Raw genomic sequence first — 27,906 nt, forward strand, 5'->3', positions numbered from 1 at the left:
GATGGGAAGACTCGTGTTTTTCTTCTGTATAATGCAACTGCAGTCTATTTTGCTACTGGCAAATGTAAAAAAATATGTTTTTGTACCTTGACTGTACTGTTTGTAAGTGAGTTTGTGTGACATTTCAATAAAACTTTTTCCTGATTAAAAAAAAAAAAAGTGAAGAAATGTCATGAGCACACCAAGGATTCCTTAAAAAGGTCCAAAGCTTTATTTTTGTGGTCACACGATAAACATACGGCAACGTTTCGGAGCCATGCAGGGCCCTTTTGTCCTTATGCCTGATGAAGTGCCCTTGCGTGGCTCTGAGAAGTTTCCGTATGTTTATCATGTGACCACAAAAATAAAGCTTTGGACCTTTTTAAGGAATCCTTGGTGTGCTCATGACATTTCTTCACTCATTCCCCCAACAACCCCCTTCCCATCATCCATCCTCAATCCCCATACCCTCCACATTAGATTCCTTAATTCCCACCCCCTCTTTACATCAGAGTGCTCATTCCCACCCCTTCACACAGTCCTCAGTCCCCCTTTTTCACATCAGAGCCCTTGGTCCCCACAGTTTCCCATATCAGTAATTTCAAGAGATTACTTATGCACTCTGTTTGGGATGGATGAAGGTAGATCCATCAGAATCTCTGAATCATAACATAACGAACGGAACAAAATGAATTTTTGATTAATTCGCTATGTTAGGATTCAGAGATTCTGATGGGTCCACCTCCATCCAACCCAAACAAGATAAGTAGGAATCATCATTTTATTTCACTTTTATACCTTTCTGAATTTATTCCAATATGTTTCCATTTCATATGTAATACAATTTTTATAAAAATGTTCATGCAACATAAAAACTAAATGGATCCAAATAAGTTTGAATCATTCATTATATTGTTACGTTATTTTGCATGCTTCAAACATTAACAAAAGGCTTAAACTATCGCATCATGTCATCCGAATGAAACAAATGAATGTAAATGAGTTTGTTGTTTTGTTATAATTTATTTCAGATTCGTTGAAATTTGTTACGATTGTGATTCAGACTTTCAGACACGTCGAATCTCTGAAGAAAATTTTGTCCAAATTTTGACTCCTAACAAAACTAATCGCACATGTCTAATCAGCACAGCTGCGGCGGCATGTCAGTGGGCAGAAAGCAGACCAGGTATAAATGGAGACAGACTTCTGTCCCCCTTCTAAATGGTGGGCTGCCCTGAATGCCGCCCACCCTGCATTAGCATCTCGCCTGCACCATGGAAGTGCATGATGGTATGCAAAAATACAGGAAGCAGCCCGGCACCCTTGACAACCCAGATGGCACAAGCTGTGGCACCCCAGTTGAGAAAGGCTGGTATAAACACCTTTATTAAATTCATATTAAATAAATATAGTAAATGAGCCCAGCAGAAATATGTGCAAAAAAGTGGACATGCATGTATTAATGTCTTAGTGGCTAGCAACTCTGCATGGCAGCACTGGGGTCCTTGGTTCAAATCCTGAATGGAGCTTGCATGTGCTTGCCTGGGTTTCCTCCAGGTACCCCGAATTCCTCCCACACCACAAAGACATGCTGGTGGGTTAACTGACTCCTTTCCAAAATAGTCCTAGTATGTATAACAGAGGAGATGCACCTTCTATTCAATAGTCTTGGGGATGCAGTATACAACCATGCTTCATGTTACACCCTACCGTATATATGGGTGAACTATGAAACATAGTCCTTAAGGTCCACAAAGCCTTTAAAGCTCTTCTCCATGTATACATCAGCCTTATTGTTAGCAATTACAGGTGACTCTTCGGGGGTGGGGATTTCAGCTGCAGGGGAGGGACTCTAAACTTAGCCTTACAATTAGGGAAATTCCTAGAGCTCTGCGCCAAGGTTAGTTTTGGCTTTTAATTTATATGATAGCCTTTGCTTGTTAAATTTGACAAAATATTTCAGAAAAAGGAGTTTGTGGTGGCCCTGGCTGTTAAATGGTTGTTCCACAAGTACCAACGCTGCAAATTAAATTGTAGTACATAAGCGCATATCATGGCGCATTTCAGTGCTTTGTAGTAATCATACCTTCCACAGATATACAAAACCAGCCCCTGACTCAATATTCCTTTTGGATGGACTTCCACATGCAGCGGGTAATCAAGAAATGCAGCAGATACTCACTATCCCTCGATTAGCCATGTACACTTTGTCTTGTACTTGTAGTTGATTGGTCCATCGGTGAGGAATCCTGAAGGCTCTGTCAACCTGGAAAACAGAAACGTCACAAGATTACTATTACAGAAGGAAGACGGCATCATTGATCGATCTGTACAATATTTTTAGTTCCTCCATTAAATGCTCCACTGAAAAAAACATAGAACAGACCTAAAACATTGAGCTGCGTTCAGGCGCATCGGTGTGGAGTTTATACGACTCTTCCCAATGTGCTGCCCCAATGCACTTGTAATCACCATTCATATCACAGAAAATAGGCTGAATTCACAAAGCTAAACACACTAGGATCTTTGCTTAAAGATAAAAAAAAGTGACATTTGTTTCCAGCTGAGTTCAATAAGAAGCTAAAATCACAGTCAACGTGGTGGAAAATAGAAACATCGAAAAGTAATGGCAGAAAAAACACTGAGTGGTCCAATGAGTCCGCCCCTTTTTTTTTGTTTGTTTGTTTTTTATACATGTTTTGTATTTCTTTTTTCTTTCTTTTCCTTTTTTTGTTAAAATAAGGATCCTTATACCCGTTTAAGAACCTGTTCACACTATATGCAGTGACAGGTATTTTCCTGCACCTGATCAATGTGAGTCACCTACAAGGACACACAGAAAACGATTGTTTTCTACAGTGGGGAAAATAATTATTTGATCCTCTGCCCACTTACAAAGAAATTAAGGGTGTATATTTTTTTTTATTATAGGTGTATTTTACATGATAGAGACAGAATATCAACCAAAAATCCAGAAAAAAAAAAAAAACACATGATACAAATGTTATAAATTGAGTTCCAGTTCGACTTAGTACTTGGTGGAGAAACCCTTGTTGGCAAGCAAGGGTTTCTCTCCATGCAAGCTGGTCCAGCACCCTTCACTACTCTAGAAGAAACAAAAGGTTCAGACACAGACTTGATCGCCATACTTTGTGACACTAACTGGGGGGACACCGACACCTCACAGACACCGATTCTGACGGGACAGAGGACACTATGGTCCCCTGGTACAACCTCAGCCAACCCAGACTCTTCCCTATCCACACAGAAGATTTCCTCCACTCACTAGCTCTGGCTTATTGTGCAAAGCCTCAGGGCACTGGCTATAAGGGTGACCAACCTTATCACAATAAGCCTCGTACACACGATCGGACTTTAAACAAACTTTTCCGTGGATTTCTGTCCAAAGGGCGTTGGCCGTGAACTTGTATTGCATACACACGGCAGGACTTTTTAGGCAAGAAACACGAACGTAGTGACGTTTCAACATACTGACGACACTTCAAAAGAGGACATTCAATTCTCCGGTGCCACCCTTTGGTCAACTTCTGTATTGTTGTCTGATCTTTTGCATTGGTTCTGAGCATGCGTGTTTGTACTTTGTACTAAAGTCCGATGGTTTTGTGTACACACAATCGGACTTGCCGACATAGGACTTTTGTTGCCGCCAAGTTTGTCTGTTCGCACAGCCAGCATTTGTTCGATGAAAAACGAAAAAGTTTGTCCGATGGAGCGTACACACGGACGAATGTTGCCTTAAAACAGCTAATTTGCATGTTTGGTGTCAAAAAGTCAGATCGTGTGTATGGGCCTTAAGTTACATTTAATGATCTTTCAGTCCCTTGCCAGATGCCCCAGTTCCTGGCACAAAGGACATTGGTCTGGACAGGAAGAGAAGAAATGTCTCTTGGCTCCACATTTATGGCACAGCTTAGGTTGACCAGGGTAGAAGACAGTAAATCCTATCTCTACCAATAAAGGCAGAGGAAGGCAAATGTTGGACCACATTTCCACACACACTCAACCTCACTGACACGACCACCCGTCCAGATTGCCCTATCATCCATCATCTTCTTCAAGGGACACAACTTTCTCCAAACCCTTTTTAACCAGACCCATAAATCCTCGGGGGGTATAAACTCATTCCTAGTCAGGATAGTCATACCTCCCAACTTTTGAGATAGGAACGAGGGACACCTGTTAGCAAATGTATGTAGGCATAGGCCCCCCCTGCCACGCCCCCTTAAAGGAGAATTATACGTAAAAAAAAAAAAAGAAGAAGATTAGTTAACCCACAAGTGCTTTTTTTTACTACTATTATTCCTTTATACTGGTTTTGAAATTTACAAATGTAGCAATTAAGAAATTGGATGAAAGGTTTAGCACAGGGGAAACACTTCTTGAAAGATAAAAAGTGCTTTTTTTTTTTTATACAACTATATAGATCAGACCAAAATGAGGGACTAATGAGGAGGAATGAGGGACAGAGGGACGTTGTTGCAAATCAGGGACAGTCCCTCGAAATCAGGGACAGTTGGGAGCTATGATAGTCACGTTTTTAATCAAAGGTTGCCGTGATATTACCTTGGGGACAAGCCCCTCCCAGTCCGGCTGGCTCCTATCAGGGACGGACTGATAACTCATGGGGCCCCCGGGCAATAGGAGATTATTGGGCCCCCAGGAAATCAGAGATTATGGGGCCACACAGTATACACACACACAGTATACAATCACACAGTATACACATACATGTACACACAGTATACACAGACAGATGTAAAAAAAACAGATTTATACATACTGTCCCTGGTTTTACTGAGGCTGGCAACTCTCATGGGGCCCCCTAGTGGCCCAGGGCCCTCGGGCAGTGCCAGAGGGGCTCAATGGTCAGTCCGCCCCTGGCTCCTATACACTTGCTCATACCATTCCATTAGATATTAGAGTGTAAGCTCCTCTGGTTCGGGGACCTATTGTGATTGGCTCAGTATTCTTTGTACATCATTACGGAATGTACTGGAGCTATATAAACGTATAATAATAGTGTGTGGCTGTGATGGGACATTAGAGTGTAAGCTCCTCTGGTGCAGGGACCTATTGTGATTGGCTTGGTATTCTCTGTACAGCACCACGGAATATATCAGAGCTATATAAATGAATTATTATAATAATACTAATAGTGTGTGACGGTGGTGAGGCATTACAGTGTAAGCTCCTCCTGCAGAGACGGATGTGGTTCTCTGTTGATGAGGAACGTATTTTCAGGCCATTATTCAGTAATATAAAGCAATGAAGAGGTTTCCTTCATTGTTTCCTCCAGGAAATCCTTCTCTCATGTGGTGATGGACAGGCGGGGTCCTGATGCCGCACACACACACATAATCAATTAAGTGACTTTAATTAGATTTTTGGTAAATCATCCAGCGAGGGGCAGCACAATATTTTGGCAAGTCACCAAACACCAAATTCCTTAACGACCACTTTCACCCCGGCTGTGTGCGTCAATCTGCGGAGAGGAGAAGTGAACAATAGCGGGGGATCTAGGCCGCATTACGGCAGTGGTGTCCAGGCGCGGCGCACGTGTGCGGTTTAATGAAAGAATTCACAGCGTGAAAAAGGGGGCAGAATTGGCTCCCTGCCACGTTTGACATCTGACGGGTGAGCGTCTACTGTACCGACTCAGAAGGCCTCCCCGCGCGGCACTTAGAAATGACAGAAAATGAGATGAAGGGAAAATGGAGGTACACAGCTGGCACGGGTGTGCGGCTCTGGAGCTGGGCAGTGAAGCTGAAAAGCACTTATAGTCCCTGCAGGGGGTGGAAAGCTGCGACTGTTGGAGGGAGAAAGAAAAATAAATTGACATCTAATGCAGTTATATATTGCAAAAAAAAAATGATGGAATACCAGCTTCCATATTGCTTGTTTAAGTACCCTGATCTGTTTTTATATCAGCTTCCTGCAATCCTCTGCACAGCAGGATTCAGAAAGGGAGAGAGAGGGGCAGCGCTCTGCATCAATGAGGGTTCCGCTGCTCTGTACAGTGCTGTCAATCTAAAGCCGCGTACACACGATCGGACTTTCCGACGAGAAATGTTCGATGGCGGCCTGTTGGCAGTAAATCCGACCGTGTGTACGCTCCATCGGACAATTGTTGTCGGATTTTCCGTGGACAAATGTTGGATGGCAGGTTCTCAAATTTCAATGTGTGTTGTCGGATTTTCCAATCGTGTGTACACAAGTCAGTCGGACAAAAGTCCAAAGTACAAACATGCATTCTCGGAAGCACGGACAAGCCAGAAGCGGTCGGCCTTGTAAATTAGCGTTCGTAATGGAGAATTAACATTCGTGACGTGGCAAATTATGAAATCTCCAAATGCAGCGCACAATTCTCTTCTTCTTTAATGGGATAATAATGAAGGTGCTCTGCTGGTGATACTGATGGAGTTATTACAAACAAATTTTCCAAGGCTTTTTTTTTCAAGAATAATATTATTATGTTTTTTATTTTTTTATTTGGGCAAATAAGTTACCACAACACCATTATCCCACGGTTTCTAAGATCAAAGATACAACTATGTTGGTGTCCCTTGTTAATTTTACATTGTAATTTTTAAAATGTAACTGCCGACTCCCAAAATGTCATTTGAGGTAAAACACATAGCCAAGTATTATTCTACACAATTTTTTTATTGTGCATTAAAAAAAAAATGTAAAAAAATAAAATTAGACATGCTATCTGCCAATAGAACTTATCCAAAACTATAACAAATCAAATCATTATTCAACCAAAAAAAAAAAAATGTCAAAGCAATAACTCCAAGGCCAATAATAAAGAACACGTTATCTCCTCCGATTCCGCAGCATGTCTGGTTGACGAACAGCTGTTCAGAAACGAACTGAAAAGCGCAAAACAAAAAGCACAAAATGAAAAACGCAACTCAACACTCACCAAACTTCTACTAACACAAAATTAGCAGAAGGAGCCCAAAGGGTGGCGTTAAAGAGCTGAAAAACCATGTAGTAGGTCACTATGTTCGTAATTGTTGGCCAACAATTGCGTGGCTGTGTGTATGCAAGACAAGTTTGGGCCAACGCCCTTCAGACAAAATTCTATGGTTTTGTTGGCCAACAATCCGATCGTGTGTACGAGGATTAACACTGACAGCATATCGACAGGAGGAGAAAGCAGAGCGATGATTGCACCTTCACCTGGGTGTGCCACTTAAAGGAAACCTGTGCTGATAGAAACGTGCAGACTGCGATTACGGGAAGGCTGTCTCTGGACTCAAGGATTGGAGTCACCGACAGGGAATAAGCAGGAAGCCAGTGAAGTTGGAGGAAAGGCAGAACTTGTAATCAGTGCTGCTGTTTCAGGTCGGGTAATTCAAAGCAACAAAGACATTGGATCTGCACACTGGCCAGGCAACTAGCAGCCTACGTACATTTGGGAATACAGGTTCCTTTTACCTGCGGTGGAAAATGGTGATGTCACAGAACCAGCCGAGCTGTCTGCAAGTGGACCTGAACCTCCAAAGTGGCCGATCAGAATGAAAACTCTGTTGGTAAGGAAGACAGTTCACTCTAACATTACGCTGGGTACCAGGGACCCCCTTTAAATTGATCGTCCTGACACTCAGGGGTAGATTTACTAAACCCGGAGTACTCAGAGTCTGGTGCAGCTGTGCATGGTAGCCAATCAGCTTCTAAAGTTTGTTTGTTCAATTAAGCTTTGACAATAAAACCTGGACACCGACTGGATTCCATGCAGAGTTGCACCAGATTTTGCACTTTCCAGTTTTAATAAATAAATAATAAATAAACCCCTTAGTTTAAATTGTTAGGACTTTCCTGAAACCTCATTCCCCCCCTCGTGTAACTATTTTACCTGACAAAACATTTGAAATGTAATGTGCCTCCCTATGTGACCCTCCCCTTGTGTTCCCACCATTCCTCAGATCCAATAATTCTCCCGATTCTGCTCAATGCCACTTCTTCTCTCTGCTCTATACTCTACAACAACTGGTGACCACTAACCGGAGCCACCTAAGAATCTCTTCATCTACCCATCATTTTCCAGAGATGGCATTCCACACTGTGAGCCTGATTTCAAATTTCAGCTGGTATGTGACAACTTTTGAAGAAAAGTGTTGTGATGTCCCATAGGACCATAGTTTTATTTTTAAAGAGACACTTGATAAAGTTAAAGTAAACACCACTATAAAATATACATTTTTTTTTAAATAACAAACATGTCATACTTACCTGGACTGTGTAATGGTTTTGCACAGAGCAGACCATGAGCCTCTTCCTCCGGGCACCCCTGATGGCACTCCTGGCTCCTCCTCCCTGCTGAGTGTCCCCATAGAAAGCCACTTGCTATGGGGGCACTAGTGTGTGCTCTCTCTCGAGCCGCCTCTGTGTGTCTCTAGAGTGCAGCTCAGCCCCATCCCTTCTTCCTCCTCACTGCCTGTGATTAGCAGGAAACATCCCTTGTAATAGAAATAAGCATGGCAGGTACTCTTTTTTGAGGGATCTGGGGCCATGACCCCACATCTCTCATTTACCTTTAAAATCAAAAGAATTTTTTATTTTTTTTACTTTTGCTTAACCGCTTCAGCCCCAGAAGATTTTACCCCCTTCCTGACCAGAGCACTTTTTGCGATTCGGCACTGCGTCGCTTTAACTGACAATTGCGCGGTTGCGCGATGCTGCACCCAAACAAAATTGACGTCCTTTTTTTCCCACAAATAGAGCTTTTTTTTGGTGGTATTTGATCACCTCTGCAATTTTTATTTTTTACAGTATAAACAAAAAAAGAGCAACAATTTTGAAAAAAATTCAATATTTTTTACTTTTTGCTATAATAATTATCCCCCAAAAATATGTAAAAAAAACATTTTTTTTCCTCAGTTTAGGCCGATATGTATTCTTCTACATATTTTTAGTAAAAAAAAAAAAAAATCACAAAAAGCGTATATTGATTGATCTGCGCTAATGTTATAGCGTCTACAAAATAGGGGATAGTTTTATGGCATTTTTATTACTAGTAATGGCGGTGATCTGCAATTTTTATCGTGACTGCGACATTATGGCGGACGCATCGGACACTTTTGACAGTATTTTGGGACCATTGTCATATATACAGCGATTAGTGTCTCACACTGATAGATGACTGGATGACCATGAGCTCCCTCAAACTCAATGGATCCAAGACAGAATTTCTCCTCCTCAAAGCAAACCGAAATACAAAAACCAAGACTCCATGGACACCACCCACCATCCTTGGACAGACCATCTCCCCAAGCACCAAAGACAAAAGTCTCGGAGTCATCTTCGACTCAGGAATGACAATGGATGCACAAATAGGATCAGTAGTCAGCGGATCTCACCATCTCCTCCGCCTGCTACGTAGACTCATCCCCTTCATCCCAGAAGAGGACAAAGCAGCAGTAGTTGGAACAATCAACTCCCGACTCGACTACCCAAACTCCCTCTACATAGGACTTCCTAAATACCAGATTGCACGCCTTCAAGTCATCCAAAACATGGCAGGAAGATTGATAACGGAAAAAAAACCCTGGGAATCCATCTCCACATCCCTGAGGACTCTGCATTGGCTAACCGTAAAGGATCGGATCACATTCAAGACCCTCTGCCTCACCCACAAATGCATACAAGTAAACGCACCCCACTACCTATGCGCGAAAATAATAATAGGATAATAATCCTAATTGCAGTCTCCGATCAACTAACCAACACCTCCTCCTCGTCCCCAAGTCCCGCTTCAAATCAAAAGGAGAACAAAGATTCTCAATCCAAGGACCACGGCTATGGAACGGTCTACCCACTAACATCCGCATGGAAGAAAACCATTGGGCCTTCAGAAAAAAGCTCAAGACTCACCTCTTCTAAGAACAGGATAACACAGGATGGAACAAGCGCCTTGAGGCGATTCAGTTCGCAATTTGTTGGCGCTATACAAGTCATTCATTCATTCATTCATTAGTGCTATAAAAATGCACTGATTACTGTGTAAATGACACTGGCAGGGAAGGGGTTAACCACTAGGGGGTGCTGAAGGGGTTAAGTGTGTCCTAGGGAGTGATTCTAACTGTGGGGGGAGGGGCTACAACTCACATGACAGCGATCACTGCTCCCGATGACAGGGAGCAGTAGATCTCTGTCATGACACTAGGCAGAACAGGGAAATGCCTTGTTTACACAGGCACTTCCCCGTTCTGCGGCTTCGTGACACAATCGCCAGGAGACCGGCGGACACAGAGTCCGCGGATCCCACGGGCACACTAACCCCGCCAATTAAAGGGAACGTACAGGTACGCCCATTTGCCCATTGCTGCCATTGTGCCGACGTATATCGGCGTGCAACGGTCGGCAAGCGGTTAAAAAAAAAACCGTATTATGGCCCGAGAACCGGAAGTGACATCAGATGTCACTCCAAACCTCCAAGGGCATAGAGACGAGTGGCGGCCATCTTGGCCTCACATATCCCAGCCAATGACCACATCGGATCGCTCCCGGGCTTTACCGATGGGTCAGGAAAGCCTGGGAACAACTAGGAAGCGGTGGGAGGGGTTGGGGGGGGGCCGGGCCCGCCGCTTATAAAAGTGACCTTGCGGTGAATCTGCCCATGGGACTACTTTTATGTGAGAGAGAACCAGCCATAGTTTAAAGCAATACTGGTGTATTGCTAGCTGATACCATAACACCAGGATTTAACGTCAAATGTAACGACTTCAGGCAGTCGTAGAAAATGCTTTTTATTATTGTAATTCAATTTCTCAGAAAAGCTCCATCTTCTATCCTTTAAAAGCTGTCCTTTATCTGCACTCAGTGACTTTGCCCAGGCTGAGATGATGTCATCAGTCTGTTGCAGGCAGGAGGAAGCATTTCCTCAGTCTTCTCTCCCTCAGATGATCGGACTGCAACACTGTAACTCTGTAGCAAATCACAAGATGAGAGGCTCCAGCAGGGGCAGATTTGTGTCAGACATTTGTGAACACAGCCAAGAACTGCACAAGAAGCAGGATTTACATGATTGGGTCATCTCAGGATTTACATTGAGGTCATCTACGTGTCTAGCAGGGCTGTCTAAATCGTTAGACTGACTGTACAGAATGACGGTTTACAAATGCGTATTCAGCTGTCTGCTTAAAGTTAATTGGAAGCGTAACCACTATGATGACGTCCAGCCTTTGTGGGTGAAACGCGTCAGTCCCAGGCAGGGACTTTCTGTTCATGTTGTCCTGCTGAATAAAGTTACCAGTGTTTCAATTTTCTTTGGAGTGCAGTCAGTCTTTTTTTTGGATAATTGAACTCCCTGATGAAAATCCAAATGCAATGTTACTCAGTTATTATAAATCCCAGATTGTATCTGCACTTACTATCAAAGTCTGAATACAATGTGAGCGGAAATGAAATGTGAATAAACCATACAGAGCCATGCTGGTGTGGGCAGAGGCACCATCCTGTCCTGAGCAGTGAGAAGGACGCCAGGCTGGTCTGTGATTTACAGGATCGGGGGGGGGGTCACAATAATGTACACAGGAGGGGTGAGAGGAGCCCACACACAGGACTTGTGTGCTAATGTTGGCAGAGATCCTAAACAACTGTTCCACCCACACTGGAGACACACAGGACAGGATCCGGCTACAAGGAGGCTGGCAGAGAGCCTGCATGATGCCCCTTCTTCATACCGACCGACACACAAATATACAGATAGAAGATAATGCACTACAACTCCCAGCATGTCCACCCAACCACACACAATGCATAAAACCAATGCTTCCAGAAATTCTACTTACTGCTGGAGGACTCTGCTCCTTCCTCCATCTAAATCTCCTCTCCTGAAATACTCTGTACTCCTTGAGAACTCTGCTCGTTCCTCCATCTACTAACTCTCATCTCCTGAAATACTCTGTACTCCTTGAGAACTCTGCTCCTTCCTCTATCCAACTCTCCTCTCCTGAAATACTCTGCACTGCTGGAGGACTCTGCTCCTTCCTCTATCCAACTCTCCTCTCCTGAAATACTCTGCACTGCTGGAGGACTCTGCTCCTTCCTCTATCCAACTCTCCTCTCCTGAAATACTCTGCACTGCTGGAGGACTCTGCTCCTTCCTCCATCCAACTCTCCTCTCCTGAAATACTCTGCCCTAATGGATGACTCTACTCCTTCCTCCATCTAACTCTCCTCTCCTGAAATACTCTGTACTCCTTGAGAACTCTGCTCCTTCCTCCATCCAACTCTCCTCTCCTGAAATACTCTGCCCTAATGGATGACTCTACTCCTTCCTCTATCCAACTCTCCTCTCCTGAAATACTCTGTACTGCTGGAGGACTCTGCTCCTTCCTCCATCTAACTCTCCTCTCCTGAAATACTCTGTACTCCTTGAGAACTCTGCTCCTTCCTCTATCCAACTCTCCTCTCCTGAAATACTCTGCACTGCTGGAGGACTCTGCTCCTTCCTCCATCTAAATCTCCTCTCCTGAAATACTCTGTACTCCTTGAGAACTCTGCTCCTTCCTCTAGCCAACTCTCCTCTCCTGAAATACTCTGCCCTAATGGATGACTCTACTCCTTCCTCTATCTAACTCTCCTCTCCTGAAATACTCTGTACTCCTTGAGAACTCTGCTCCTTCCTCTATCTAACTCTCCTCTCCTGAAATACTCTGTACTGCTGGAGGACTCTGCTCCTTCCTCCATCTAACTCTCCTCTCCTGAAATACTCTGTACTCCTTGAGAACTCTGCTCCTTCCTCTATCTAACTCTCCTCTCCTGAAATACTCTGTACTGCTGGAGGACTCTGCTCCTTCCTCCATCTAACTCTCCTCTCCTGAAATACTCTGTACTCCTTGAGAACTCTGCTCCTTCCTCCATCCAACTCTCCTCTCCTGAAATACTCCGCCCTAATGGATGACTCTTTTCCTTCCTCTATCTAACTCTCCTCTCCTGAAATACTCTGCCCTAATGGATAATACTACTCCTTCCTCTATCTAACGCTCCTCTCCTGCAATACTCTACCCTGCTGGAGGACTCTGCTCCTTCCTCCATCTAACTCTCCTCTCCTGAAATACTTGACACTGTCCCTGTCAGCATCGGTTCAAAACTGAAGCATCGGGACCTTTTCGTGACAAATGATGTGCCCATCTCACATGATTTAACAAAATAGAACCAAATTAAAGGGCAAGAAAAAAGGAATAATAATAATAATAACAATAACAACAATAATAATAATAAAAATAATACTAAATCATAATAATACACCTACTTGCTGAAGACTGATTCATATAAATGTCTAACAAAAATAATAATCTTCATATTTCTATAAGGCCTCGTACACATGGGGCGTATGTATCCATATATTGTGTGGGACCCCAGGCTGTCCCAACTGTCAGCAATGGAACTGCTTGCACCGGGATACATGGAACATCTGTACATGCCGAGTGCAGGTAAACATGGCTATTACATGCGGTTCAGATTCGTACGCCCTGTGTGAGGGGGGGGCCTTGTTATAAAATATGATGCTCATGTTTGTAGCCCATCGCTCTCTTATGGTGGATTCCTCCCGAGTCCAGCTGTAATTCAGCATGCTTTATATGGAACGTTCATTGCACTGACAGTTCACATACTTTGATTTTGCACCACTTCATACATCTTTCACTTCCTGTGGCCGGACTGGGTCTGTGTGATTCATTGTTGGTGGGTGGGCAGATGTCCTGTTTCCCGGGAGCTGCGATGCATGCTGGTGTCCGCCCTCCTACCTCCCCTCCACAGGGTTGGGGGTGGGTGGCTGGGTGGATCTTTCCACCGTGCATCGGCGCCACGCCCCGGCACTGTGCATGTGACTTCCTTGGTTAGGCGTTGCACACACAGACGTCCGGTATATCAGCTGGGCTGGCATGCGGTGAGCTTCTCTGGCGTTCGCCGAGGTTTTGCTCCACTGTGTCGTGCCTGCGTGACGCTGAGGGGGAGCTGGCGTTCCTTACTGGGGCTGCATCTCACTCCCTGCTTCATGGTCTTCAGAGATGGTACTGATACAACCTATGTACACCCTGATCCCCTCCCATCTATGTGGCTTCAACATCATATGTACTCTCCAAGGTAATCTTCCGGGTGCTTTTTTCAATCACTCTGGTGATATCCACAGCTTATATCATTTAGTTTTTTGTTACTTGTATGATCATAGATACATTTTATATATCTCCTACATTATAGAAGTCCCCTCCACTGTGGGGTGTTGGTGTGTGCGGTCCGGTGTTCCTCGTTGAGGTCCCCCTCTCAGCTCCCAGGCCAGGCTCCATGGCTCACCCCTGGCTTTGTTTTGTCGCACGGTCCCAGTTTCGGCTATCATGTGAGTAACCTTTTTGGCATGGCCCATTATGCCCAAATTTCCCCCTTTTTCTGCTGATTTTGTTAGACCCATGAAACTATATTGCTTTTTATACATCTTTTATAGAATTTAGATGCATCCGGCTCCTGAAGAGTGGATTGAAGTCCATGAAACGCAGCATCGGGCCTACCTTTGATGCATCAAACACACATTGACCAATTTTCAGATGTTTTTTACTTCACATGACTTTTATCTTGTTTGGGGGATTAAGATGCATAATTGTACCTACCCATGTCCCATGGTTGTATATACACAGATTTATTGTCTATATGCGATTTTATGTCTAATGCATGCAATGCGTTTTTATGCCATGTTGATCATTGGTCCTCAATAAACATACATATGTTTGCACCTCTGTGAGTGTGATTGGGCTGCATCATGCGCACCTCATTTAAAGTCCCAACCTCCCCTCTTTTTCATGATATTAAGGATGGGGGCGCAAACTTTCCCTTGCGTCCCATTTAAAGTCCTAAGTTCGCTTTTCCCCCCATTGCTTGTTATAAAATATCAGTCATTAATATGTACCTGTCTTTGGGAAGTGGGCAGTGGAGAAAAAGTCTGAACCTGATGACCCCTTTCTTTGCACCTAATACTGATTATTATATAATATAATAATTATATATTATATAAATATGATTTTATATATATATATAAAATATATATCAAATATATTATATATAATATATATAGTATAATTATAATATAATATTTTATTATTATATATAATAATATAATATATAATATAATTGTATATAATAATAATAATAATATTGAAAATAATAATAATTATCATCAGATATCAGTCATTATTGTGGGTCTGTCTTCAGGAAGTAAGCGGTACCAGTGGAGCCAGTGATCGATCCCGGTTCGCTCCTTTTACTGATAATCTCCATCCATCAATTCCAGAAATTCCATCCTCCACACTTCACCAGTAACATATTCTCTCAGATTTTGCTCAGAACAACAAAATCTGATGCTGGTAGCCAATAATTCGCCAGTAAAACAGCGAGCACTACGTATCAGAGTCATCCTATGGGTCTAAACTAATAAAAAAAAAAAAAATAAAAATTAAATATTTTATAAAAACCACCAGCCTTAACCAGTTGCCAACTTCCTTATAGCACATACTGCTACAGGGCGGCCGCGCTATGCAGGATCACATATAAGATCTTGTATTTACAGTTATTGGGCGCGAGTGCGTGTCGCCGGTGGCTCACTCCCGCTGTGACTCTACACAGCGGGTCCCGCAGGCCGATGTCCGCTGGCACCCACTGATAAAAAACAAGAAGGCAAGGTGAGCAACTGTAATTCTGTAATATACACTGCTCCAGACCTAAAGTGGACCTGTCATGTGATATTTCTTTTATGGTAAGTGCAGCAAATTCAATGTAAGTTTTCCAGATACTCATTACCTCTCACAGAGATCACAGTACTCCCCATCACAATGACTTCATCTGCTTTTCTCTCAAGAAGGACATTGCCATCTTTGTTCAATCATCTAAGGTCACTGTCTACTTCCTGGACAGATGGTGGACTGTACATTGTGACATGTCAGGAATGAATTATTGCCCACATGTAAAATTGCTGACAGGTCCATTTTTATTATACATATGGGGGTTGATTTACTAAAACTAGTGCACCTGTGCATATCAACCAATCAGCTTCCAATTTTTTTTTATAAAGCTTAAGGCTCCGTTCACATCTTGGCGTCCTGAATCATGAGTGGAATCGCCGCGATTCTGCCCATGATTCGAAATTGTGGCAAATCGTGGGTCATCCGTGGGTTCCCTGTCACTTTCAATTGTACCCCAATTGTAGCGCAATTTTGCCACGATTCGTTGGGCGTCAATCGCAGTAAAATCGCGCAGAGTTGCGAGACGCCTGTCTTCCAAAAGAAGCTATTGTCCCCCGACGTGATTGGGGTGCCTTTGGAAGTGACAGGGAACGCACGGGTGTCCCGCGATTTGCCGCTATTTCGAATCGCGGCGATTCCTCCCGCGATTCAGAACGTCAAGATGTGAACGGAGCCTTATTGAACAAGATGAAGTTAGACGCTGATTGGTTACTATGCACAGCTGCATTCGATTTTGTGTGCCTCAGTTTTAGTAAATCCCCCCCCACGAGTGTTTTTTTTTTTGTTTTTTGTTTTTTTTAATAGATTAGATTAAAATGACATTTTTATGTGTAGTTACTAACAGGTCCACTTTAACCGTCTATGATATTCTTAGGAAGGGCAAAGGACAAAAATGAAATCATAGGAAGGGTATCTGTTTACATGCAAATGATGCTTGCTTCTTTAACCCCTTCCTGTGTGCCCCCCAGTCCCTTTGAATAGTTCTGAATGCCAGGGTGGGTGGGATCGATCAGTAGTTACATGATCTGAAGCCGGTCCTACCAGTTACCAAGCACTGCAGCTTTCAGCCCGTACCTCCAATACAGGCTGACTTTACAAGGTGCAGGGCTTGTGAATGAACTACGAGGGCGCTCATCAGTACCCTCACAGTTCATTGAGAACTACAAGCCGTCAGCTGCAATGGATGATGGTATTTGTAGTTCTCTCATTTATGGATCGCTGTGAATGAATGATGCGGCTATGTAGGCGGAGCAGCGCAAGTGACAGGGGTCAGGGTAAGGGGAATTAATTGGGGGTGTGGGGGGCAGGTCTGGAGCATGTTACACCTGAATTATGGGTGTAACATGCTCTGAAAGGTGAACCTATCCTTTAAGGCCCATCCTCCTGCCGCTGCATATATGTGTTGTGCAGTTGTAAAGGAATTAAAAGTATACCTGTCATAAAAGAAACATGAGGCTTTATTAATGGCTCCTTATTCTGGAAATGCCAGTTTCCTGGCTGCCATGCTGACAATCTACCTTGAATCACTGACCCAGACCATAAGTATGGATCAGGAAAGCTGTGTCCCAATGATGACATTTCGCTTCCTGTCTGGTAGGCATAACAGGAAGTCGGAGGAAATCTCCTCTTATGCCGCGTACACACGAGCGAATTTTCCGTCGGAAAAAACTTGAATGTTTTTTCCAACGGAATTCCGCTCAAGCTTGCCTTGCATACACACGAGTCACACAAAAGTTCTCTGAACTTTTGACCGTCAAGAACGCGGTGACGTACAACACTACGACGAGCCGAGAAAATGAAGTTCAATGCTTCCGAGCATGCGTCAAATTGTTTCCGAGCATGCGTAGGAATTTTGCGCGTCAGAATTTGTACAGACAATCGGAAATTCCGATCGTAACTTTTTCCGACCGAAAAATAGAGAACCTGCTCTCAGTCTTTTGCTGGCGGGAATTCCGCCAGTAAAAGTCCGATGGATCATACACACAGTCAGAATTTCTGACCAAAAGCTCACATTGGACTTTTGCTGGGGGAATTTCCGATCATGTGTACGGGGCATAAGACAGTCAGACAGCTGGCCCCATTAGAAGATTTTTCCTCTATTCCTGTTCTGGTGACAACTCAAAACTTTCAGTCTCCCCTTAATTTCAGTCAACAGTGAAAAGGCTCACCAGGAAAAATAGTGAGCATAAATCTCCCTGATGGGGACACACACACAGCAATAAACATGGCAAGGGTTCTAACTTATCACTGCTCCATCCAAAACTCAAAAAAAGAGAGTTGTGCACACTTATACATCTTATACTACTATACTCATAAATCTAATTGGTGCCTATTTTGTTGGTCAATACATTCTCATTCTCTGCCCCTTGCAGCTTTCCATAGTGACTGTACTTTACCCTTCCTCTCTAGATGAAAAGCAATGGGACTGGCCCAAACAACCGACTCTCTTTATGAGGCTGATTTTATCTCAGCAGGTGTACAAATCAAGGTTAAATCACACTCTCTGATGAAAAAAACAGCCACTGGACGAAAGCACAAAATCAATGCACATGGTAAGGGAAATATGGTACAGCAAAGGGGTAAAATGTGAAAAAACATCACTCAGGACATGTGCTTGATGAAAAGGCATGGGAGTCCCCCTTTAATAATGCCACAGGCTGCCTGCAGACAATCACACACAATTCTGACCATATAGAGAGCAGAAGACACAGCGGCTGAAATAAAGCCGCCACTTGGGGATTAACCCTTCACGCCCTTCGCTTTATCCGCCCTGCCTTTATCCGTCCAGGAGTAGGACGATAAGCTCTGGCTCCGACATGACCAGCCACCCGCTCTGGGATCCATCCTTGTGCCTCCTCTTGACACGGCGCCGTGCGTCCAGTGTAATGCGCAGTGACAGCGCCGCTCCTGCAGAAGAACTGGCCCCAGGCACAGAGGCGGCACTGGAGCGTACATGACAAGCGCTCGCCTCTCCCACTGCGTCTGCCGGGTCACGCAAGGAAAGCGGAGAAGGCAAATCCAGTCACTGAACAAACCGCACCACTTCCCAGCGGCATCATTACTAACCAGAGCCCAGGACTGGTTATTTCACAGCAGAATCTTCACCGACTCCACAATAACCTACCAGACTCCATGATGAACCTTGGGGGTTATTTACTAAAACTGGAGAGTGCAAAATCTGGTGCAGCTCTGTATAGAAACCAATCAGCTTCCAGGTTTTAGCCCAGGTTCACACTGCTGCAGGTTAGAAAGCGTGCGATTTCAAATCCGCCAGTCAGTCTGACTTCGGGAGCGATTTCAGAGACATCTGTTCGGGTTCATGCACAGATGTCTATTGAAATCGCCCCCAAATTCACCAAAAGTAGTGCAGGAACTACTTTTGTGAATCGGTGCTGCGCCGCAAAGTCAGCGTCGCTCCAATTCGGATGGTGCCGTTACCGCAAATAGCCGCCGATTTCACATGTCGAATCGCATGTCAGAACAGCCTGGTGTAATCGGGGGCTTATTGTCAAAGCTTAACCACTTCCATACCGCACTAATTCCAGCATTCCTCTCCTACATGTAAAAATCATAATTTTTTTGCTAGAAAATTACTCAGAGCCCCCAAACATTATATATATATTTTTAGGAGGCACCCTAGGGACTAAAATGGCGGTCATTGCAACTTTTTATGTCACAAAATATTTCAAACGCTTTCTTTGGAGAAAAATAACACTTTCCTGAATATAAAAAAAAAAAAAACAAAACAAAACAGTAAAGATAGCCCAATTTTTTTTTTTGTATAATGTGACGGATGATGTTACACCGAGTAAATAGATACCTAACATGTCATGCTTTAAATTTGCGCACACTCGTGGAATGGCGCCAAACTTCGGTACTTAAAAATCTCCATAGGCGACGCTTTAAATTTTTTTACAGGTTACATGTTTAGAGTTACGGAGAAGGTCTAGGGCTAGAACTATTGCTCTCGCTCTAGTGTTCACGGTGATACCTCACATGTGTGGTTTGAACATCGTTTACATATGCGGACGTGACTTACGTATGCGTTCACTTCTTCGTGCGAACATGCGGGGACGGGGGGCGCTTTAATTTTTTTATTTCTTTTTTATTGTTTATTTGATTTTACTTTTTTTATTTTTACACTTTCCCTTTAAAAAAAAAGTGTTTTTTGATCACTTTTATTCCTATTACAAGCAATGTAAAAATCCCTTGTAATAGGAATATTATGCGTGACCCCACATCTCTCCACCAGGCTGGAAAAACTGAGATCCCCCCCAAAAAAAATGAACGCTCTCAGGCTTTCCCGCCGAGTCCCCGGCATTGTTTACTTCTGCAAGTAGAAGAGAACAAGAAGACCTGGACAGCCGCACACCGGAATGGATAAATCTGTCTTTTTATTCAAAATACAGGATCATGGGGTACACAAAACACGACTGTGGGGTGGTACAAAAATAGCTGACGCGTTTCGCACTTACACCAAATGCTTACTCATTCTCTACTTGCATCAGCATTTAGCCAGCACCTGGGGCTCTTCTCTTCCTGGAGGTAATGAGACACAAGCACTCTGGTTTAAGCCCCTCTTTGAGCGGAGGATCCCACATCATTGTTTACTTCTGCCGGCCCGGACATGACGTCTTAATGTCACACCCGGGCCTTCGAGAGTCATAGAGACTGCCGGGGAGCATCTGTCCCTGGGAAATCTCTATGGCTAACTTCCGCCGGCGGTGGATTCCTTCTCCAGCTCACCTTGAGAAGCACCGGAGGGCGGCGGGAGGGACGTCATTCGTCAGGGCAGCTGCAGGCATCATTCAGATATCACCACTGAAAGCCCAGAACGTCATATGACGGCCAGCGGTATGGAAGTGGTTGAACAAGCTGAAGATAGAAGCTGATTGGCTACCATGCACAGCCGCCCCCGATTCTGAGTGCACCAGTTTTAATAAATCTCCCCCTTTGTTACATGTGTTCCTGATGCAGTGAGATGTCCAGACTGCATTTTGTTAGGTGACATATCATTTTTGTTGTCTTTGCCTAAAGTGACCCTGTTATCAGAGAAGTAGGGAGGCTGACATTTTTGAAAATTTTTATATCTGGTTTCAGTACCCTAAAGCTGACCTCCAGCATTCCTTTCGGTCTTGCACAAGCTTCTCTCCTGTACTGAAACTGCTTACTCTGATTTCAGTGCACACTGTGAGCTTCTCACAATGTACATTAGAAGTCAGATAAAGCTTGCCTCATTTCTTGGCTGGAAAACATCCTGCATCATCTAGCTCTTTCCTCCCCAGCCTGACTGTCCCTAGCCCACCCTTCATTTATTGGATTTCAGTTCTTTCAATCTTCGAGGCTCAGCATCACATGTGGGCGTTAACTAGGGCGGGTTACATGCTAATGCAGCCTGCCCAGGAACGCCCACTCCTGCAGACTTACATCTACCTATCAAGGCACTTGTTATTTGCATAACTCCTCCCAAAAGCCAGTCCACTGCTTGCATCAGGACAGGAGTTTTGGGAGGAGGCCTCGTGCTGGGATGTTTTTTAGGAAGCTCTGTACATCGCCCTGCCAGCGCCTCCCACCAGCCATGATCTGCCTGCATTGCATACAGAAGCACAGCGACCCAGTGATGACAAAGTATGTAATGAAAATGGAAAGGTCTTATTTAACAATCTTATTAGCGTGTTGATGGGGGGGAGGGACCAAGGAAGGCAAAATATAAGCAGATTAAACTTCAGCTTTAAAGTGACCCTGCAGTGGCGGCTGGTGCTCAATATTTGGAGACGGACGCTGGTGATCAGTGACCGCCCCCCACCCCGGTAGCAGACAGACAGCAGTAATCAGTCTGGGCCAGCCGCTCCCGCCCCCTCCACAGTCCAGCACTCCAGTGAGCTCGGGGGGCGGTCAGAGCAGAGAGCGGTGACTGACAGTCACCAGCTCTCTGCTCAGAGAGCTCTGAGAACCGAGCGATCAGCGGTCTTTGATTGCTCAGTGTAGAGGTGCCGGGGCCAGATGCAGTATTGCACCGATGCTGGATCCACCCAGGTAAGTATGAATTTGAAAAAAACAAACAAACTTCTCTTTTAAAAAGCTGGCATTCCACTTTAAAAGATAGGTTGGCTTTAAAGCTGGTCATAGACATATCAAAATTCGGCATGTTTAGCAGGAACCAGACAAAATTATTTCCATCTATGGGCAGGCTGGTTGTACTCTATCAATCGGCTTCAGTACAACCAGACTACCAGGGTTTTTTTTTTTTGCGAGACAACTAACAGTGGCTATAGCCGCCAGCAGTGATCATTGTATTCTGACGGCTGGGAAACCTCCCACTGCAGTGCGGGAAGAATTTCCACAATCAACACTGACTGTTGATGAGGGAATCAAGCAATTTTCTTTCCTTCAACCAGTGGTTATATGAAAGAAAATTGCATAATCTATGGCCTGCCTTACCTTCTATGGGAGAGCAAGACAGGAAGTTCACTGTGCATCTGAAATTACCTCCTCCACTATAATGTCTTTATCTTAATTTTTAACCCCTTAGGGCTCATTTATACTTGCTTCGACTTCAACATACATTAAAAAACTTAGAACTTCAACATGCTTTTTTGATGTGTTTTTGATGCTTCAGTGATGCTTCGGTGATGCTTTTTTGAAGCTTTAATGAAGCTTGGCAGATGTCGTGTGTCTGTGTACGTGTGTGTGTGCGCGCGTGTGTGTATGTGTGTGCATATATATGTATATATGTATGTGTGTATGTTTGTGTGTGCGTGTGTATATATATGTGTGTGTGTGTGTGTGTGTGTGTGTGTGTGTGTGTGTATATATATATATATATATATATATATATATATATATATATATATATATGTATGTGTGTGTATCTCATACCTGCAATACCACCAAAGCAAAGCTAAAGCTGAATAAAAGTCTCTCAAAAGCTGCAGATGCTTCAAGCGAGATTTGCTATAGACTTCTATGGAAGCTTTGAAGACGCTTTGAAGCACCACTAAAGTGACATGGGGTATCATTTTTGAAGCAAAGCCAAAGCAAAGCAAGGCAAACAAAAGGTGTAAACAGGACTGTAAGCTAACCATTATATTTTGTGACAGGGGCTTTGGCTGGCGTTCAGAGAGCTTTAAAATGAGAAGTCCAGCCTGAGCGTTTTAGGCTGGGATTCTGTGACCCATTTTCAGTGGAGAGCGTTCTGAAGTCTCCGCTGACATCACCGCCATTAGTCGAGGCAGCACGTCCTCCCGACTTCCGAAGTCTGGATCCGCCAGCTGCCTTGATTGATGGCAGTCTCAGCGAGCCCCTGAGATGCCGCTCCCCGCCCCTCCACAGCTCAGCGCTCCAATGAGCGTAGAGAAGCAGAGAGGAGGGACGCTGACTGACAGTCAGCAGCTCTCCTCTTGGGGATCTGTGAAAACCGAGCCATCGGCGGTGTTCGATTGGTCAATTCTCAGTGCAGAGAAGCCGGGGGACAGATGCAGCATCGGACTGATGCTGCATCCACATAGGTAAGTATGAAACTAAAATAAATTAAAAAAAAGACATACTTCTCTTTTAACAAAGTGTGTCCAAAGCCGTGTTTTGAAGCAAGTGTAAACGAGCCCCTACCTTGTGCTTTGTTTGTAATCACAATGAATGTGATTACTCGCAGTGATTGCACTTTAACCTGCACACGACTGCCGGGGCGACTTGCAAGACGACTTCTGTATAGAAGTCTATGCAAGTCGCCCCCAAAGTAGTACAGGAACCTTTCTTCGAAGTCGGAGCGACTTGCGTCGCTCCGATTAGAACGGTTCCATTGTACAGAACGGGAGTCGCCCCCGTGTGAACCGGCCCTTAGTGTTCACTGGATGATTGAAAAACAGCAGACACTAACTGATCTTATCTCACCAGTCACTTTAAGAGGAAGTAAACTTCCTCTGCAAACTTTTACCTATAATAAGGCTTACCTATAGGAATTGAAAGTATCTCCTAAACCTGTAGAGTTTAGGAGATATTTCCAGTGCATGCAGCCAGTGACATCACAGACGCATGCGCTCTAAAGGAATGGCCTACGGGTGCCGTTCCTTCTGAGCCCGTGCCGTGAACGGCGGCTCCCGCATTTATCGCAGGTCTGGCTAATCACAGCACCGGAGCCCGCGAACCCGGAAGAAGCTCTGGGAAAGATGTCGGCCATGACAGTAGTGGGTGGGGACCGAGGCAAAAGCTTTGTTCTAGGTTAAGTATTTCATAATGAGCTAGTATGCGATGCATGCTAGCTCATTATGCCTTTGTCTTGCAGGTTTTTTTTCTGGGTAGGGGGGTTTTCAGAGCCATAAGCCATACATGAATCGAAATTTGTCCGGTTAAGCAGCGACCAGACGAATGTCAATCCGGTAGGTTGGCTTCTGTACAACCAGCCTGCCCATACATGGATTAACACATCCTACATGACTGGATGAAAATTTGTCCAGTTCAGCAGGAACCAGACGAATTTGGATCCATGTATGGGCAGACTGGTTGTGCAGCAGTCATTCTACGGATCGACTTCTGTACAACCAGCCTGTCTGTTTTTTTTCTGAATGATCAGAGCCACTGGCTACAGCCAGCAACACTAATCAGTGTGTTTGGACGGTGGGAAAGTCTCCCAGCCATCAGAAGACAATAGCTCAGCGGGAGTGATCACCCCAACCACATCGAGTGTGTAGATGGGGGAATTGTGTCTTTTTTTTTTGTTTTTTTTAACCCACCCATTAGGTTAAACAAAATAAAATGATTAATATAGGGCCAGCCTTAGCCAACTGTGCTGAAGTACATCCAGATAGACACCGGAGGAAGAATCTTCAAATCTGAACATGCCATACAATCATGGAAATATGAAACAGCAAAGTGTAAAGATGTGAAAGTCATGCCAAATGCTAATTTTTTATAAATATTGCACTAATGGCCCCCAATGAATTATACTGTGATTATATGGGGAGAAAAGGTTAAAAACTTTTTTTTTTAAAAGGGCGGATCACGCTGCAGTGATGATCTGTGTGTATTGTGGAGGCACCTGTTTATCCAGCAATAACATTCCCTGCAGGGTCTCTGAAGACCTCATAACCGCTCAGTGACCCCTCTGTGTCATACACCGCCCCCCCAGGGCGATCAGTCCAGCCAAGCATAAAGCACGGCACTTAGCCCCTTCTCTGCTTATCCTGGATGATAATAATACCACCCGCCACCCGTCCACCCAAAACCATCTCCATCCGAGCGGAGAGAAACTGCCGGCTTGTTAAAGGGGACCTCCTCTCAGAGAGATTCAAAGTGAACTTGTTCCTTAAAGCGGACCTTCAGTCATTTTTCCATCTATTAAATCTTCTGCCCTTGTTGTTTTAACTTTGGATAGTAAAACATTTTTTTTTCTGCCAGTAAATACCTTATACAGCCCACTTCCTGTTTCTTGTCTGGTCATCAGCCTAGGCTTAGGACATCATGCACAGCTCTCTCTCTCATTCCCTTGAGAGTTTGCCAGGAGGGGGTTGGGGGGGGGGGGGGAGTCATAAGAGAGCCAATGAGAGCTGCAGAGCTGGAGGTGTGACTCTGTGTGTCTGTGTAAATCCAGGAAGTGAACAGGCAGCAGCTTCAGCTGCCCACAGTTAAAATGGTTGCAGCCAGACTCAGTAGAGATTTCTGCATAATATTTGGCAAGTATAGAATCACAATACATATAAAATAATATGAAAAGTGGTTGGAGGGAAGCTTCAGAATAGCAAAGATGTTTTTATTACAAATTAGGTGAGCAGATTGCAGTTCCTCTTTAACCGCATGGGGTATAAAACAGATTAATTTTTTTTTTCTTTTTAGTGTTGAGTGGATTCAAGACGGTTTAGAGCCTTTTTTTTAGGTTTTTATGGCTGTCTGGGTCCCCGCTAAGAGATTTTCTCCCCACTTCCTGTCTATTTGATGGGCATCAGACAGAAGAGGAAATAAGGGGAGATATCCAGCGTGTAGAGGTTAACTGTAGCCTAAGTTATTTTTTACATTTTAAACAGAGTGGAGAAAAGTTACAATTTGTCAGGTTTTTCTGTCTGTGACCCCATTAGGGAAATCTTCTCTCACTTCCTGTCAATGTGACACAGCTGTACGGCGGCCGCTTTAAAGGGGTTTATGAGCCAATGCGCATACCTGGCGGCCGTGATGTCCGCCGGGCAGCAGCGATCGCTCCTGACAGAGCCAGGATGGGGATCTGTGTGTGTAAACACACAAATCCCGGTTCTGTCAGGGGAGAGGAGACAGATCGTGTGTTCCTAGTATTTAGGAACAGCGATTGGTTTCCTCCCCCAGTCAGTCCCATCCCCCCCTACAGTTAGAACACATTTAACCCCTTGATCACCCCCTAGTGTTAACCCCTTCCCTGCCAATGACATTTTTATACAGTAATCAGTGGCTATTTTTAGCTTTGATCACTGTATAAATGTCACTGGTCCCAAAATAGTGTCAAAAGTGTCCGATCTGTCCACCGCAATGTCCCAGTCCCGCTAAAAATCGCAGATCGCCGCCATTACTTACATTACTTAAAAAAAAAAAATGATAATAAAAATGCCATAAATATATCCCCTATTTTGTAGACGCTATATCTTTTGCGCAAACCAATCAATATTTGCTTATTGAGATTTTTTTTAACAAAAATGTGTAGAAGAATACATATTGGCCTAAACTTATGAAGAAATTTTTTTTTTTTTTTTTGGATATTTATTATAGCAAAAAAGTACAAAATATTGTGTTTTGTTTTCAAAATTGTCGCTTTTTTTTTTGTTTATAGCGCAAAAAATAAAAGCAGCAGAGGTGATCAAATACCACCAAAATAAAGCTCTATTTGTGGGGAAAAAAAGAACATAAATTTTGTTTGGGTACAGTGTCGCACAACCGCGCAGTTGTCAGTTAAAGTGACGCAGTGCCGTATCGCAAAAAATGGCCTGGTCAGGAAGGGGTTAAATTCTATCGGGGCTGAAGTGGTAAGGCGGAACTAAACCCTCCTATCCTTTTCAGCCAAGGAAGCTGCCATCTTAGCCTCTGTTTGATCTGCAAGTGCCATGGTGTTGCACATGCCATCAGGTATGACACCAGCTTTTTGATGGTTTGAGAACACAAATAAATGTGACATGGCATAGCAAAAAAAAAAAATGCGACATGGCATGCCAGGAATATAACTGTTTTTTGAACCTATTAAAATCGATGGGTTTAGTTCTGCTTTAATGCCTATTTGCCACACATATGCCTCAAGGGAGGGGGCTGTCATTCTGTGCTGAGAGCACACTTCCAGCACAGTGACTGAGCTGTCATGCACAGCTCATTCTCATGGTTTACAATTGGGAGTCCCTGCCCATGTGACTACTGTGACATCCAATCACAGTAGTCACATGATCGGGAAGCCCGCCTCCGAGTATTATGAGTCTCTAAAAGGGCCACCAGGCAGGGGCATTAAGAGGTTAATTAGACAGTACTTAGGACAAAGTTATACTTATGATCTCAATGGAAGTCTATAAATTCCAGAACATGCCGGAATGTTGGAAGCAGAGGATTCTGGGATGGTGGATTTGGTGCTCTCGCCTCTTCTAGATCAGCCATTCTCAACCAGGTCAAAGGTCCTTCTTAAAGCGATATTACACCCATAACCAAAAATCTAATATATTACCAGTCATTAGATGTGGTGGCTACATTTGTTTTCTTTGCTGTAATTGGTGATTTAGCCAGTAACACACCTCCGGTATTAGTAAGAGACAACTCTGGAGGACAAAGCAGTGTTAATTTCCTCGACTCAAACATTTTCGTCCACTAAATTGATACGATTTTAGTCAACTAAAATACGACTAAAGCGAAAACAATTGAAATGACTAAAATACAACTAAAACTAAAATGGCATTTTAGTCAAAAGAGTATGACTAAAACTAAATTGAAATTTTACGTCAAAATAACACTGGTTTGTAGTGCATGTTCAAACCTAGATATCATAAAAAATTATTTTTTTTTACTCCAGCAGTATACAGTGAACCCTTGGATTGCAAGTAACGTGGTTTACGAGCATTTCGCAATACGAGCAATTTTTGTTTTAAATCGCAAGACAAGCAGGATTCAAGCCGCTGGGGTGTGCAGTACCGCATTTGGCATCTCCGAGTGTCTCCAAGTGTGTCCGAGAATCTCT

The 27,906-nt window shown here is 43.9% G+C and overlaps 1 protein-coding gene across 1 annotated transcript in view; it reads right to left on the reverse strand.

The window, feature by feature from the left end:
• Window positions 1-27,906, reverse strand: part of ATRNL1 (attractin like 1) — a 968,544-nt gene that overhangs the window by 824,270 nt on the left and 116,368 nt on the right. The window contains exon 2 of the mRNA XM_073595827.1: window positions 2,162-2,245. Within this exon, the coding sequence (XP_073451928.1) occupies window positions 2,162-2,245 (84 nt within the window). The remainder of the gene's footprint in view (window positions 1-2,161; window positions 2,246-27,906) is intronic.

This window comes from Aquarana catesbeiana, linkage group LG08 (assembly GCF_042186555.1).
Source record: "Aquarana catesbeiana isolate 2022-GZ linkage group LG08, ASM4218655v1, whole genome shotgun sequence".
Taxonomy (NCBI): Eukaryota; Metazoa; Chordata; class Amphibia; order Anura; family Ranidae; genus Aquarana; species Aquarana catesbeiana.